Source organism: Oncorhynchus clarkii, chromosome 14, assembly GCF_045791955.1.
Source record: "Oncorhynchus clarkii lewisi isolate Uvic-CL-2024 chromosome 14, UVic_Ocla_1.0, whole genome shotgun sequence".
Taxonomy (NCBI): Eukaryota; Metazoa; Chordata; class Actinopteri; order Salmoniformes; family Salmonidae; genus Oncorhynchus; species Oncorhynchus clarkii.
This window is the reverse complement of record NC_092160.1, coordinates 30342379-30359495: the sequence shown is the minus strand read 5'-3', so window position 1 is coordinate 30359495 and position 17117 is coordinate 30342379. Positions and strand designations below refer to the sequence as shown.

The 17117-nt window shown below is 43.9% G+C and overlaps 1 protein-coding gene across 1 annotated transcript; it reads left to right on the top strand.

Annotated features, from left to right (window-relative positions):
- Positions 1-1386: 1386 nt before the first annotated feature.
- Positions 1387-16481, top strand: LOC139366068 (stanniocalcin-2-like). The gene is made up of 4 exons (XM_071103156.1): positions 1387-1685; positions 12726-12868; positions 15597-15808; positions 16056-16481. Exons 1-4 carry the CDS (start codon positions 1547-1549, stop codon positions 16420-16422), a joined length of 861 nt encoding a protein of 286 aa, XP_070959257.1. The 5' UTR covers positions 1387-1546; the 3' UTR covers positions 16423-16481.
- Positions 16482-17117: the final 636 nt, after the last annotated feature.

Below are 17117 nucleotides of genomic sequence, written 5' to 3'. Positions count from 1 at the left end.
GTACAGTAGGGGACTAAGCACACCCCCCTGTGGGGACCGTGGGTTAAGGGTCAGCGTGGTGGAGGTGACGTTGCCCACCCTCACCACCTGAGGTCAGCCCGTCAGGAAGTCCAGGATCCAGTTGCAGAGGGAGGTGTTCAGATCCAGGGACCCAGCTTGGAGGGGACAATGGTGTGTTAATAGTGTTAATAGTTCATAGTTAGCAGTTAAACATGTCCACATTACCATCACCACACACTGTGTTTCTGTGTTTGGTCTGTCTGTATGGGGTGGCTTCCGAATTATGCAATCCCTGCCAAACGCTACCAGCCTGTCACTGTCCTGCCACCCACTCTTCTCTTCTCCTCCTCCTTACCTCCTCTCTTCTCTTCCCTTATTGTCTTAGCCCTGGCATGATGGTGCACCTTGCCAGCCGCAGCTATGCGTCTCCCAGCGTGTTTGTTTGATGAGAATCCCACCATGCCTCTCCAGTTCATGCCTGCTCAAGTCTAGAACATGCATGGCTCCAGGACAACACCAACACCTGCTTGGACCAGGAGTCCATTGACTGACTGTCTATGAAAGGAGTGAATTCAGTGAAAGTAGGGAAAGAAGAATATGTTCTGTACTGTATGCATGTACTTTGACAATCTGTTCAGTTTGTCTTGGAAACTGCTTCAGTCTCTTGCCACAGTTTCTCTCTGAGAGGGAGCACTGACAGTGGGCACATACATGAGTTAATACTTGACTGGTCCATTAGGAGACGTGCATCATATAGACATGGTGGATAGTGCAACTGCAATAAACAACAAAATCATAAATATAAACATGTAATAACACAGAACATATATTAGGGTGCAAATAGAGTAAGGCTGGTGCTGGGAATATATACCAAGCAATACACTGTTTCCTCATATGGTGTAGGAAAATATGTTTGCCCTTGTATCCACCAATATGTTATTCAAAGTATTACCTAAATCTAACCACAACAGATGTGTCCAGTAAATATCATTAAATGTTATTACATTGTAGGCTAATAGCTGTTGGCATGCCAACATGATTCTGACAGGTCTGTTTACATCCGCTGCACATTTCTTTCCTCCGATGCAAGGAACAACAAGAGACACAGGTTTCTTAGCCAAACACTAGTTTATAACCACCTATCCATAGACCGTTTTTTTTTTTACAAGAGTTTATATGGAAATACGGGTACAGCCACTGGACACTCCCCTCTCAACCTTGGACGTGGAAGTCTGCGTGTCTGATTGGCCGCTGAGCTTGGCTGACAACACCTGCTTGACTCCATCTAAATTGACGACCCGCCCTGGCTCTGGGAAATATAGGCAGCATCCCTGCGGTCCCAGCGTTCACTCTCTCTCTCTCTCTGCGCTGCCTGCCTGAATACAGTCTACAGCCGAGTGCAACGAGTTACCACAGACAGACAGAGAGCAGACTGGCTGGTTGGACCGGCGCGTTTCCGATACAACACTGCATCGTTGTTTCAGAGCGAAGAGAAGGCAGATTATAACACAGGTACTTACTGGTCTTCGCAGATAGAGAGGCAGAAATGTTGGTCAAATTTGCAATAGCGCTTCTGGTTTTGTCAGTTCTGGAGCAAGTGGTGGGATTGGATAATATCGATGTTCATGACAACCCGCCAGAGAAACCGGCGAGCCAGAAAGGACGTATGTCTCTGCAGAACACAGGTAAGAAAGAGCCCACACAGACGTGCTCACACGCACCCACGAATATAGATATATCTTTCTACCATATATATATATACACACATATAATGCAGACTGACTTGGTATGGGAAGTGGCTCGACGTTGAAATTGTGTTATCAGAATACAGGTCAGTGGGATAAATATGCGCGAGTGGTACCGCATGCTTGTGTGTGCACGTGCTCTCCGCGCTGTGGATATTAGAGCGAGGAACACGTTCGCTCTCTCTCTCTCTCTCTCTCTCTCTCTCTCTCTCTCTCTCTCTCTCTCTCTCTCTCTCTCTCTCGACATACTGGTTTTATCATGGATGAGATTACCATTTCAGATTATCCACAAAGTGCATATTATCCACAAAGTGCATATATTGCAAATACAGGGAGACAGAAATTCAATATGTTAGTAAATTGTTAATAGACAGACACAAGGTAAGTCATGATAGACGGTGTATATGGCAGCCTCTAGGTGTATGTGATTACGTTTTTTTTCGGGGTATGCTCGATACGACGTGATTGGTTCAAAGTTAGCCAACATCCAGCCGATCCATTGGCAACGAGTACTCGTTTTGCATTTAAATGAAACAAATTTGGCAAAATGACTTAGCCTATGAGCAGGCTACCACATATTAGTGATTGTCATGTGGTTGAAATAGAGGCTACACTGTAAACAGTGGCGACCGTCATTCAGGGCAGGCCCCACCTGTTTAGCTATAAAAAATATATATATATTTTTGTTGTTGCCTGTTTTGCATGTTATTTTTGCATTAAGACGTGTCATATCAGTTTGTAAGCAATGTGAAAAATAAATAAATAAATTAAGGTTAATAAAGCCGCTTGCAAACATGGTCTTTTTTTTGCTTTCTTGAGTCAGGCACCTCCAAAATGCAGGTGTTTCAGCCCAGCTCAGTGCTTTCTGTGGTAGTGGGGCAGCCAGCGGAAAATACAGAGTCACTACTTAGCCTATGAGCAGGCTACCACATATGAGTGATTGTCATGTGGTTGAAATAGAGGCTACACTGTAAACAGTGGCTACCGTCATTCAGGTTGGTAATATTCTCTAGTTTTGCTGTGATTGGCTCACTATTCTGTCACTCATGGGGACACTTTGCCTCAATCTACAGGGAGAGCTAAAGAGTAAGCCCAATGGGTGCTGCCATAGATTTACAGTAGAAGTGCCCATCCAAGAAGGCTCAAGGTCATTGGCCACAGATAAAATGACATGACTTTGAAAATTTAGCAAGTCAGTTAAGCACAAATTCTTATTTACAATGACAGCCTACCATGGCCAAACCTGGACGACACTGGGTCAATTGTGCGCCGCCCTATGGGACTCCCAATCACGGTCAGATGTGATACAGCCTGGATCACGTCATATCTACCGTAGCTTTGATTGGACTGATCATGTCAACATCATACTTTCAAAATCGTAGCTAGACAAGCAGTCATCATGAATCACTTTGACAATCCACTGGCAAATCCTTCTCAATCCTTGTCATATGAAGATAAGTTATAGATAACACGTATCGGTGCTCATCAGCCATTGGACATAAACATTACACAACAAGTTGGAAATCGCAAATTCAACAATGAGTGGTTTGGAAGGAATCAGTGGCTTACTGCAAGTGTTGCAAAGCAATCACTATTTTGCTTCCCCTGCTATTCGGTGGAGAGGTGTGGTCCAAGTCTGGGTTTAAGGGTCTCTTTTCCAAGCTTAAAAGGATAAACATTCACACACAATGTCACAAGTGTAGAGAGGAGGAGGCAGTCACAGGTTTAGAACTACTGAATTTATTATAGCACCATATATAAAACCGGGTTGAAACCCAAAGTGCTAAATAGTAGGAGAGATTCATCTCAGGAAAACAAGCAACATTTACAATGACAAATGACCGAGGGAGTATATATACAGTGATTGAGTGGGGATTGGAACCGTGTGTGTAATGATGACGAGACAAGTCCGGGGTTGATGGGTGAAGAGCGTTTTGCCAGCAGCAAGTTCGGCAGCAGCTAGAAGGCCGGAAATGCCGACCGCCTGAGCTGGACAGGAGGGGGAGCCAAAGCGAAGGCAACACCATTGGCCAGAAAAGGTTGAATACATTGGCCATGCTGTCAATCCAGCATGACTTCTGCCGCATTTTAAACAACTGGAAACGCAGAACTGGGAAATCTCAGACATCAGTGAGTTCAAGACAACTGGGAACGGTCATCCAACTCGGAATTCCAAGGCGAGAAACTCAGGCCTCTTTCTAGAGCTCCGACCTGAAGATCACTGACGTCATGATTCAACCTAGTTTTTTCCCCCTGAGTTCTCAGTTCTCTTGAAAGCACCATAAATCCAGAGAATCGCAGACTTTGATGATAAAGTCTCATGACACAATTTGCCCACAAGAAGGACCGCTGTGCCACCTTCCTGTTCAAGTGGGCACAGCACAACGGTGAGTCCAAAAATGTATTGTATGCTGCTGCATAAATCATGTAATATGCCAGGGAGATATGTATACTGTAACTAAGAAAGTAATACTAAGTGTATGTTGTGTAGTATGCTGGTATTAACCCATGTGTCTCGCCTTAATAATTTGGTCCCTTTCCCCTCTTAATTTCGTCTATGTTCTGACTTGGTGGTGCACATGTAGCCCATAGCCTGTTTTAGAGAAATGTCATCAAATATTGTCTGCTTATATGCCCCCTTTATTTATCCTACGGTTCTGACTTGGTGTAGAGGGAGAATACTGTAAAAACGTCCCATGTTCTGAATTCTGTCACTGTACATTTCAAAAGTGCTGAACAATTAATTATATTGACTACGTCCATCTTAGCTCACTTATTAATGTCTTAATCTAAATGAAGGATTTCCTCTTATCTGCTCATCATTCCCTTATGCCATAGTTTGTACATCTCAATTGTCAGTAGAAACCACATTTGTTTAAGCAAGTCAGCCATATCAGCTATGTTTTTTAAAAAGGTAGTAAATGAGGCTGAATGAACTGTTTTGCTGCCAGACAAGGCTCCACTGATAGTCAGGTGTAGCGGTGGTAAGGATTCACTCCATGGTGCTGAAAATAAAGCTCTGCTGTTGGGACAGCTTTATGTAGGCCTTAACAGTTTGTGGGCACCATTTGTCACCGTTATAGTGCAATTCGTGTATTTTTTTAGTGTCGTGTAGTGGCTTTGCTGGGATGTATCTAAAACGTATTTTTTTTGCGACACCTAGATTTACATGCTAAAATCACCACTGACTGTAATGGACAACGGTCATTTTAGGTATTATCAACAGTACAAAAAAAACTCTGAAATGTTTAACTGTAGCATAGTGTAAATTATGGTGCATTATGGGAAAATAGTACATATTTGTTGTTGTTTTTTTGGGGGGGGGGGGGGGGGGGGGGTTGTTATAGTTCATATGGTACTGAAATTCCACCCAACTGAATACAGTGCCTTACTGTATCTTTGGAGCACCCGAAACCTTTTGACCACTAGTGGGTTCATGGTGTTGTAGTTTCTGGCTCATTAATATATTTTAAGGCTGCCTTGTAAGATGCTATATTTGTTGCACCTGGGAGTGAGAACGCTGTACCAATTTAACTCCTATGTGGTTATAGTGCCCCATCAATTTAAAATGTATAGGGGCCAGATTAGTGTGGCAGCAAGTCTTGAATTAAATGGTTGAGCATTTTGCCATGTCCTTTTGGTCTGTTTATCCCTGTACTTTCTGCCAGTTTGAAAGCCTTTCTTAAGGCCTCAAGAAGTGCAAGTGATATAAAACGCAAAATATGAATGAATGTGTAAACGCATTATCAAGCAGCCAACCTGCTTGCACCAATCCCTTGTAATTACAGTAACATTCTGTGAAATACAAACCCCTCCCCTTAATTCATTCAGATTATGGTAGCATTTACTATTTTACATTCCAAACAAGGTGGTTCGAGCCCTGAATCCTGATTGGCTGACAGCAGTGGTATATCAGACTATATACCATGGGTATGATTTTTTTTTTAAACATTCATTTTTTACTGCCCTAATTACTTTGGTAACCAGTTTAAGGGCAATAAGGCTCCTCGGGGGTTTGTGGTATATGGCCGATATACCCCAGCTAAGGGCTGTATCCAGGCACTCTGTTTCGTGCATAAGAACAATTTAGCCGTGGTATATTGGCCATACAGTCAATCTTACGCTGTTGTAATATGAAATACAGAATTTTACCCGCCACGGAGTTACCTGTAAGATACTGTGAAATTCATGGCAACCTCTTTAAGGCTCGCACACATCGCACTGAATGTGGAACTAGTGTTCATCTGCCGAACATTCCGCGCGCTGTGTTTTAGGAACCACCCGCTGTAGACGCCTGACTGCCGACATTTTTTACACGATTCTACATGTAAAATCGGTTTGCAATTTACGTTCAGAGATGTTAAGTACTCTCGTCCATCAAATACTATTTGTGTCTGAGCTCCTACAGTGGACTCCAGGCTTGAACTGCTGGTTGTTAGGCTCCAACAACGCATGTTGATAGGGAATGATGCAATCGCCTCATGCAGGGCTGTTTCAGTATTCTTAACAGGAATCTTAGGAAATGGCTACGGTCTATTTACAATAACCAATATTATGAAATACTTCTCCATTAATCAATATAGAAATCATGAGAATGTAAGGGTTTAAATCCTTGTAGTTGCAGGGACAGCTCTGACGCAGCTGTGCACAGTAGAGTCCCTCAGTCAGTCAGTCTCACACCACTGTGTAATTCAATGCACGTTGCGGCCAGCTCGTACGATCCACGCACATTCCCGTGTAAACGCCAACACAAGCACTCGCAGCCGACAGCGGCTCACTTTTCCTGTAGTGCACCAAAGTTCAACCCAATGCCCACATCCCTTACACCCCCCCCCCCCCCATCTCATACACACACAGACACACAAACCTCAACCCCCCCCCCCCCCCCAACAGAGCAGTGCTTGTTGACGAGCATAATTTCTCAAATAAATCTACTGCGTTAATTCGTTATTTACTCTGACCGGAGGGCTCGTGAGATTAATCTGCCTAGGCTATCAAATATCACACTTACAGTGATCCGCTGTTGAAATGCTATAGGTCTATTAATTCATTCATATCTCCCATTAAGATATGCTGTATATCCAAGACTATATCCTACGTTTTTTCTCTCATGCTGACCCGTTCTCAACCGCCCATATGGAGTGCCATACCCGGTGTAGTTAGTGATTCTATCCCACGTGGACAGAGTGCCTCAGTGACAGTGACGAGAGGAGAGGGAGATGAATAACCTTTCAGCTCCCAACTGATGGGACTCACTCTCTCTGTGGTTCTTCAAGACTGATTACATAAGTTATTCAAATAAATGTTTTGAAGCTGTATAGTCCAAAATAAACACTTATAATAGGCCTACAGTGTGTGTAGCCTACAGTGTGTGTAGCCTAACAGTGTGTCCACATATACTATATGTTACATAACCGTTTACATAAACTAAAAATGGCTGCTTTTCTCCTTTGGGAAGGCGTCTCTAAATATCCTACCATTTGGGGTTAACAGGCAGACTTTTCCCTCTCTCCTGGTCATTTCTTTTTGGTCCACTATCATTTGTTTTATTTCTGTCCTCCTTAGCTGCCACTTGTCAGACGTTGTATAACGTTCGCATTTCAGTCATTTAACAGACACTCTAATCCAGAGTGACTTACATTAGTGAGTGTGTATATATATATATTTTTTTTATACTGGTCCCCCGTGGGAACCGAACCCACAACCCTGGCGTTGTGATGGCGCCATGCTCTAACAACTGAGTTACATGGACAGCAAGAGGCCAAAGGGTGGCGTCACCTGCCAACCTACTACAGCCCTGGACTGGACTGTTACACATCTTCTCTTCTGTATATCTGGATACTCCGGTTTCAATGTAAACATCAACCACTGGTCTTACCAGCGTCATGTCACATTAGACTGCATTATGAAACATTGTATGTGTCCCACTCTATCCCCTACAGTGCACTATATAGGGAATAGGATGCCATTTGGGACAGGACCATTCCATCTCCCCACAGCAGCCCAGCCAGGCGGTCACTTAGAAAGTTCCTGTGAAAAGCAGATGGGGGACAAATATGTATACTGGCAACACAGACAGGGAAGACTAATTAATACGCAGGCAGTCTCATTACATGATAGTTTAATACCAGGAAAACTGACACCTGTTGACTTCAACTCCGTAAAAGCACAATAGAGGGAGATGCCTTCTGCGTTTGTATGGTCTCTAGTACCCAACACTGTATCTGCAGTGCAGCATCCCCTCCTATCCTCACGACAGGCAATGCAGATGTATTTTGACGCAGAATGACACAGTAATAATCTCTCTGTCACCCTGCATTCATCTGCATTCTTCTCTCTGTGAAGAGACGGTGTTGTTTTCTTGTCTTCTCTCTCCACAGAGACATGTTGTTTTCTTGTCTTCTCTCTCCACAGAGACATGTTGTTTTCTTGTCTTCTCCTCTCTCCACAGAGACATGTTGTTTTCTTGTCTTCTCCACAGAGACATGTTGTTTTCTTGTCTTCACAGAGACATGTTGTTTTCTTATCTTCTCCTCTCTCCACAGAGACATGTTGTTTTCTTGTCTTCTCTCTCCACAGAGACATGTTGTTTTCTTGTCTTCTCCACAGAGACATGTGGTTTTCTTGTCTTCTCCACAGAGACATGTTGTTTTCTTGTCTTCTCCACAGAGACATGTTGTTTTCTTGTCTTCTCCTCTCTCCACAGAGACATGTTGTTTTCTTGTCTTCTCCACAGAGACATGTTGTTTTCTTGTCTTCTCCACAGAGACATGTTGTTTTCTTGTCTTCTCCTCTCTCCACAGAGACATGTTGTTTTCTTGTCTTCTCCTCTCTCCACAGAGACATGTGGTTTTCTTATCTTCTCCTCTCTCCACAGAGACAATGTTGTTTTCTTATCTTCTCCACAGAGACATGTTGTTTTCTTATCTTCTCTCTCCACAGAGACATGTTGTTTTCTTATCTTCTCCTCTCTCCACAGAGACATGTTGTTTTCTTATCTTCTCCTCTCTCCACAGAGACAATGTTGTTTTCTTGTCTTCTCCACAGAGACATGTTGTTTTCTTATCTTCTCCTCTCTCCACAGAGACATGTTGTTTTCTTATCTTCTCCTCTCTCCACAGAGACATGTTGTTTTCTTATCTTCTCCTCTCTCCACAGAGACATGTTGTTTTCTTATCTTCTTCTCTCTCCACAGAGACATGTTGTTTTCTTGTCTCCTCTCTCCACAGAGACATGTTGTTTTCTTATCTTCTCCTCTCTCCACAGAGACATGTTGTTTTCTTATCTTCTTCTCTCTCCACAGAGACATGTTGTTTTCTTGTCTCCTCTCTCCACAGAGACATGTTGTTTTCTTATCTTCTCCTCTCTCCACAGATACATGTTGTTTTCTTATCTTCTCCTCTCTCCACAGAGACATGTTGTTTTCTTGTCTCCTCTCTCCACAGAGACATGTTGTTTTCTTGTCTTCTCCACAGAGACAATGTTGTTTTCTTGTCTTCTCCACAGAGACATGTTGTTTTCTTGTCTTCTCCACAGAGACAATGTTGTTTTCTTGTCTTCTCCAGAGACATGTTGTTTTCTTATCTTCTCCTCTCTCCACAGAGACATGTTGTTTTCTTATCTTCTCCTCTCTCCACAGAGACATGTTGTTTTCTTATCTTCTCCTCTCTCCACAGAGACAATGTTGTTTTCTTATCTTCTCCACAGAGACATGTTGTTTTCTTATCTTCTCCTCTCTCCACAGAGACATGTTGTTTTCTTATCTTCTCCTCTCTCCACAGAGACATGTTGTTTTCTTATCTTCTCCTCTCTCCACAGAGACATGTTGTTTTCTTATCTTCTCCTCTCTCCACAGAGACATGTTGTTTTCTTGTCTTCTCCACAGAGACATGTTGTTTTCTTGTCTTCTCCTCTCTCCACAGAGACATGTTGTTTTCTTATCTTCTCCACAGAGACATGTTGTTTTCTTGTCTTCTCCACAGAGACATGTTGTTTTCTTGTCTTCTCTCTCCACAGAGACATGTTGTTTTCTTGTCTTCTCCACAGAGACATGTTGTTTTCTTGTCTTCTCTCTCCACAGAGACATGTTGTTTTCTTGTCTTCTCCACAGAGACATGTTGTTTTCTTGTCTTCTCCACAGAGACATGTTGTTTTCTTGTCTTCTCTCTCCACAGAGACATGTTGTTTTCTTATCTTCTCCACAGAGACATGTTGTTTTCTTGTCTTCTCCTCTCTCCACAGAGACATGTTGTTTTCTTATCTTCTCCACAGAGACATGTTGTTTTCTTGTCTTCTCCACAGAGACATGTTGTTTTCTTGTCTTCTCTCTCCACAGAGACATGTTGTTTTCTTGTCTTCTCTCTCCACATAGACATGTTGTTTTCTTGTCTTCTCCTCTCTCCACAGAGACATGTTGTTTTCTTATCTTCTCCACAGAGACATGTTGTTTTCTTATCTTCTCCACAGAGACATGTTGATTTCTTGTCTTCTCCACAGAGACATGTTGTTTTCTTGTCTTCTCCACAGAGACGTGGTTTTCTTGTCTTCTCCACGGAGACATGTTGTTTTCTTATCTTCTCCTCTCTCCACAGAGACATGTTGTTTTCTTATCTTCTCCTCTCTCCACAGAGACATGTTGTTTTCTTATCTTCTCCTCTCTCCACAGAGACATGTTGTTTTCTTATCTTCTCCTCTCTCCACAGAGACATGTTGTTTTCTTATCTTCTTCTCTCTCCACAGAGACATGTTGTTTTCTTGTCTCCTCTCTCCACAGAGACATGTTGTTTTCTTATCTTCTCCTCTCTCCACAGAGACATGTTGTTTTCTTATCTTCTCTCTCCACAGAGACATGTTGTTTTCTTGTCTCCTCTCTCCACAGAGACATGTTGTTTTCTTATCTTCTCCTCTCTCCACAGATACATGTTGTTTTCTTATCTTCTCCTCTCTCCAAAGAGACATGTTGTTTTCTTGTCTCCTCTCTCCACAGAGACATGTTGTTTTCTTGTCTCCTCTCTCCACAGAGACATGTTGTTTTCTTGTCTTCTCCACAGAGACAATGTTGTTTTCTTGTCTTCTCCACAGAGACATGTTGTTTTCTTGTCTTCTCCACAGAGATAATGTTGTTTTCTTGTCTTCTCCAGAGACATGTTGTTTTCTTATCTTCTCCTCTCTCCACAGAGACATGTTGTTTTCTTATCTTCTCCTCTCTCCACAGAGACATGTTGTTTTCTTATCTTCTCCTCTCTCCACAGAGACAATGTTGTTTTCTTATCTTCTCCACAGAGACATGTTGTTTTCTTATCTTCTCCTCTCTCCACAGAGACATGTTGTTTTCTTATCTTCTCCTCTCTCCACAGAGACATGTTGTTTTCTTGTCTTCTCCACAGAGACATGTTGTTTTCTTGTCTTCTCCACAGAGACATGTTGTTTTCTTGTCTTCTCTCTCCACAGAGACATGTTGTTTTCTTATCTTCTCCACAGAGACATGTTGTTTTCTTGTCTTCTCCTCTCTCCACAGAGACATGTTGTTTTCTTATCTTCTCCACAGAGACATGTTGTTTTCTTGTCTTCTCCACAGAGACATGTTGTTTTCTTGTCTTCTCCACAGAGACGTGGTTTTCTTGTCTTCTCCACAGAGACATGTTGTTTTCTTATCTTCTCCTCTCTCCACAGAGACATGTTGTTTTCTTATCTTCTCCTCTCTCCACAGAGACATGTTGTTTTCTTATCTTCTCCTCTCTCCACAGAGACATGTTGTTTTCTTATCTTCTCCTCTCTCCACAGAGACATGTTGCTTTCTTATCTTCTCCTCTCTCCACAGAGACATGTTGCTTTCTTATCTTCTCCTGTCTCCACAGAGACATGTTGTTTTCTTGTCTTCTCCACAGAGACATGTTGTTTTCTTGTCTTCTCCACAGAGACATGTTGTTTTCTTGTCTTCTCCACAGAGACATGTTGTTTTCTTGTCTTCTCCACAGAGACATGTGGTTTTCTTGTCTTCTCCACAGAGACATGTTGTTTTCTTGTCTTCTCCACAGAGACATGTTGTTTTCTTGTCTTCTCCACAGAGACATGTTGTTTTCTTGTCTTCTCCACAGAGACATGTTGTTTTCTTGTCTTCTCCACAGAGACATGTTGTTTTCTTGTCTTCTCCACAGAGACATGTTGTTTTCTTGTCTTCTCCACAGAGACATGTGGTTTTCTTGTCTTCTCCACAGAGACATGTGGTTTTCTTGTCTTCTCCACAGAGACATGTGGTTTTCTTGTCTCTGGCACCGAAGCCTGGAGGCTGGTTTAGTATTCATCTACTATACTGACCGTAGAAAGAATATGAATCCCAAATTGAACCCTATTTCCTATATAGTGCACTACATTGGACCAGGGTCCACATAGAAGCTGTCTGCCAGGGGAACTCAAATCCCAGTCTGGATGTCCAGACCAAACCACTTGTCATTTTCTTTCATCCCCAGCTGAATGATTCATGTTACTGATTGGCCAGAGTAACCTGGTGGGAAACGATAAACCTGAAACTTTTTTTGTTATAAATGTTTTTGTTTGTTACACGTGGACAAAGAAACAAGGGGGGACAAAATACGGTCTCAAGGTGGTCTCTATTTGAGAAAAGGATCTTAGAACTCTTACTCTAGCAGAACCTTAGGTTAAAAATATGACAAGGGGGAAACGGCTCTGAGACGACAAGGGGGAAACGGCTCTGAGACGACAAGGGGGAAACGGCTCTGAGACGACAAGGGGGAAACGGCTCTGAGACGACAAGGGGGAAACGGCTCTGAGACGACAAGGGGGAAACGGCTCTGAGACGACAAGGGGGAAACGGCTCAGTAGAAAACAAGGGGGAAACGGCTCTGAGACTATGCTTAAGACCATGGCCTGGATCACTACATGTAATGGGGATAGAGGTTGATGCTTGATTGTAGACCGTAACTGTCAGTGACAACTCTCTCTCCATCTCTCTCCGTCCAGCTGAGATCCAGCACTGTCTGGTGAGTGCAGGAGACGTGGGCTGCGGTGTGTTTGAGTGTTTTGAGAACAACTCCTGTGAGATCAGAGGCCTGCAGGAGATCTGTCTGACCTTCCTACACAACGCCGGAAAGTTTGATTCCCAGGTAAGACACTCTGTATGTTTGTGTATATAAGACTACATGTGTATGTGCGTACATGCGTATAAGTTAGTGCACACGTGAATTTATTGAGTTGTTTGCATCCGTAGCCAACGTGTGTGTGTGTGTACCCCAGTCCCCTTTCCTCTCCCATGGAGGTCAGGTCTCTGTGTATCAAGGCAGAGGGCTCCAGGTCCAGGGGTAGCCAGCTGGCACAATTCCCAGCCAGATTCCCTGTCAGAGGGGTAGAACAGGCTTTGTCCCGGCCTCTCACTGGGCCATCAGACTGGGTCACAGAGGAATTAGTTCTAACCACCCTAGAACTAGAGCACGTATGTTCATGGGTTAGCAGGTTTTTATTGGTTCACCACAATCAACCAATCCAATAATCCCCAGCTTCTAATTGCTCCATTCAACCCCTCTCCTCTCCCTTGAAATTATTCCCCAGGTTATTGCTGTAAATGAGAATGTGTTCTCAGTCAATTTACCTGGTAAAATAAAGGTTAAATACAATCATTAATGGTTGTGTGTTCTATATGCCTGTGTGTGAGTTTAGGGTTGAGTGTTCTATATCTGTGGGTTTAGGGTTGAGTGTTCTATATCTGTGGGTTTAGGATTGAGTGTTCTATATCTGTGGGTTTAGGGTTGAGTGTTCTATATCTGTGGGTTTAGGATTGAGTGTTCTATATCTGTGGGTTTAGGGTTGAGTGTTCTAAACCTCAGCAAAAAAGAAACTTCCTGTTTATTTTCAGCAAACTTAACATGTGTAAAATTTGTATGAGCATAACAAGATTCAACAACTGAGACATAAACTGAACAAGTTCCACAGACATGTGACTAACAGAAATTGAATAATGTGTCCCTGAACAAAGGGGGGTCAAAATCAAAAGTAAGTCAGTGTCTGGTGTGGCCACCAGCTGCATTAAGTACTGCAGTGCATCTCCTCCTCTTGGACTGCACCAGATTTACCAGTTCTTGCTGTGAGATGTTACCCCACTCTTCTACCAATGCACCTGCAAGTTCCCGGACATTTCTGGGCGGAATGGCCCTAGCCCTCACCCTCCAATCCAACAGGTCCCAGACGTGCTCCATGGGATTGAGATCCAGACTCTGCGCTGGCCATGGCAGAACACTGACATTCCTGTCTTGCAGGAAATCACGCACAGAACGAGCAGTATGGTTGGTAGCATTGTCATGCTAGAGGGTCATGTCAAGATGAGCCTGCAGGAAGGGTACCACATGAGGGAGGAGGATGTATTCCCTGTAACGCACAGCGTTGAGATTGTCTGCAATGACAACAAGCTCTGTCCGATGATGCTGTGACACACCGCCCCAGACCATGACGGACCCTCCACCTCCAAATCGATCCCGCTCCAGAGTACTTGCCTCGGTGTAACGCTCATTCCTTTGCTGATAAACGCCAATCCGACCACCACCCCTGGTGAGACAAAACCGCAACTCGTCAGTGAAGAGCACTTTTTGCCAGGACCTGCCTTACAACAGGCCTACAAGCCCTCAGTCCAGTCTCTCTCAGCCTATTGCAGACAGTCTGAGCACTGATGGAGGGATTGTGCGTTCCTGGTGTAACTCGGGCAGTTGTTGTTGCCATTCTGTACCTGTCCTGCAGGTGTGATGTTCGGATGTACCGATCCTGTGCAGGTGTTGTTACACGTGGTCTGCCACTGCGAGGACGATCAGCTGTCCGTCCTGTCTCCCTGTAGCGCTGTCTTAGGCGTCTCACAGTACGGACATTGCAATTTATTACCCTGGCCACATCTACAGTCCTCATGCCTACTTGCAGCATGCCTAAGGCACGTTCACACAGATGAGCAGGGACCCTGGGCATCTTTCTTTTGGTGTTTTTCAGAGTCAGGAGAAAGGCCTCTTTAGTGTCCTAAGTTTTCGTAACTGTGACCTTAATTCCCTACCGTCTGTAAGGTTATAGTGTGTTAACGACCGCTCGACAGGTGCATGTTCATTCATTGTTAATGGTTTTTATTTTACAGAATTATACATGGAATAAACAAACGTACAGTCAATAACACAATAGAAAAGTCTATATACAGTGTGTGCAAATGAAATAAGATGAGGGAGGTGAGGCAATAAATAGGCCAAAGTGGCGAAATAATTACAATTTAGCAATTAAACACTGGAGTTATAGATGTGCAGAAGATGAATATGTAAGTAGATATTGGGGTGCAAAGGAGAAGAAGAAAAAAAGAACAATATGGGGGTGAGGTAGTTGGGTGGGCTAATTACAGATGAGCTATGTACCAGTGCAATGATCTGTAAGCTGGTTCATTGAACAAGCATGGGAAACAGGGTTTGAACACTTTACAATAAAGATATGTGAAGTTATTTGAATCATCTTTGAAAGACAGGGTGAAAATTGACTTTTCTTTTTTTGCCGAGTTTATATGTCTGTGTGGGTTTAGGGTTGAGTGTTCTATATCTACCATGTGGGTTTAGGGTAAGGGTTGAGTGTTCTATATCTACCATGTGGGTTTAGGGTTGAGTGTTCTAAATGTCTGTGTGGGTTTAGGGTTTGGGTTGAGTGTTCTATATCTACTGTGTGGGTTTAGGGTTGAGTGTTCTATATGTCTGTGTGGGTTTAGGGTTTGGGTTGAGTGTTCTATATCTACCATGTGGGTTTAGGGTTCGGGTTGAGTGTTCTATGTGTCTGTGTGGGTTTAGGGTAAGGGTTGAGTGTTCTATATCTACTGTGTGGGTTTAGGGTAAGTCGTTCATCAAGGATGCTCTGAAGTGCATGGCCCACGGCTTGAGACACAAGTTCAGCTGCATCAGCAGGAAGTGCCTGGCCATTAAAGAGATGGTGTTCCAGCTGCAGAGAGAGTGTTACCTCAGACACAACCTGTGTTCTGCAGCCAAGGAGAACGTTGCGGTCATGGTGGAGATGATCCACTTCCAGGACCTCTTCCCTAAAGGGTGAGGATGGTTGCATTCATCAGTGTCTTTCTCGTCCGTCTCATCCCTTCTCTTTCCTAAAGGGTGAAGAGGACTACATCTCTCTTTATCTCTGACCCTTTGTCTCATTCTCTCTGCCTTCTCTACTCTTCTCTCTGCCTCTTCCCCTTTTAACTTACCTAGAAGGTCAACCACCCATACCAAGCTGTGGATGTCCAGCCCTATATTAGTATAATAATCCCATGATCTCCCCACCCCCCTCCCACAGGCCATATGTGGAGCTGGTTAACATCCTACTGAGCTGTGGGGAGGAGGTGAAGGAGGCCTTAACCAGGAGCGTCCGGCTGCAGTGTGAGCAGAACTGGGGGGCTCTCTGTGACAGCCTGAGTGTCTGCTCTTCCCTCACCCCCCCTCCTGGTCAGGCCCCCTCCTCCCCTGACCACCGCCTCCACGGGTCCCCCCACTCTGAGCCAGACCACCCCCGACCTCCCCGACAGGGGGACAAGGACAAGTCCAGTAAAGGAGGCTTCAACGCCCACCCCCGCAGCCGCAGCCAGGGTCCCCGCCGACAGAGCCCCGAGGCTGGGGTGGTGGCGGAGCAGGAAGACCCTGAGGCCACAGACATCCGGAGGTGAAAGAGACATTGGACCCTAACTATCCTGATTCTCCGCCCGACCGTGTCACCATCGCAGCCCCCCCCGCCCCCCCCCTCTCCCTCTCCTCTCCAGTCATTCCAGCAGTCCCAAATGGTAAATCTGCAGGTAACATGGTGTAGCTCGTTCAGTTACTCCAGATTGTAGTCCACCGACGTTTCTGTTCATTATTGAAATATAATAGGTATTATTATCCTGATTTTGAAGTGTTAGGACTTTTTTGGGCTCTAATATAGCGTTTCTCAAATCGTACTCACTGTAACATTTCATTATATTTGTATTATTTATTTGATTGTTTAAATATCCAAATGTACATAGATATACTTATCTATATTTATACAGTACGAACATGTATAAATATAGTCACCATATGCAGTACTGATGTACTATACGATTATAGTACATGGTGTGTTCTGTCGTATACCCTACCATACCTCACGACCCATCACCACCCATCACAACCCCACACGACCCATCAACACCCATAGATATGTAACATTCAGCTTTGTTGTTTCAAAGTGGGAATGTGTTGGTAGTATTATAATTTCAGATACTTGATGATTAAATACAAACTGTACTGGTTTTCAAGTCCAGTTCTGGCACATATGACTTGTAGTGCATGAGGTGGGTTACCATGGCAAAGTAAACAAACTGGTACATTCTCTGATGGCCAGCTT

Bases quoted from the DNA above. Each gene is read 5' to 3' on its own strand.
- LOC139366068 (XM_071103156.1), top strand. From the start codon at position 1,547: ATGTTGGTCAAATTTGCAATAGCGCTTCTGGTTTTGTCAGTTCTGGAG. The intron at 12,869-15,596 runs GTAAGACACTCT...GTGTGGGTTTAG, and splicing joins CCGGAAAGTTTGATTCCCAG to GGTAAGTCGTTCATCAAGGA. The intron at 15,809-16,055 runs GTGAGGATGGTT...CCCCTCCCACAG, and splicing joins CAGGACCTCTTCCCTAAAGG to GCCATATGTGGAGCTGGTTA.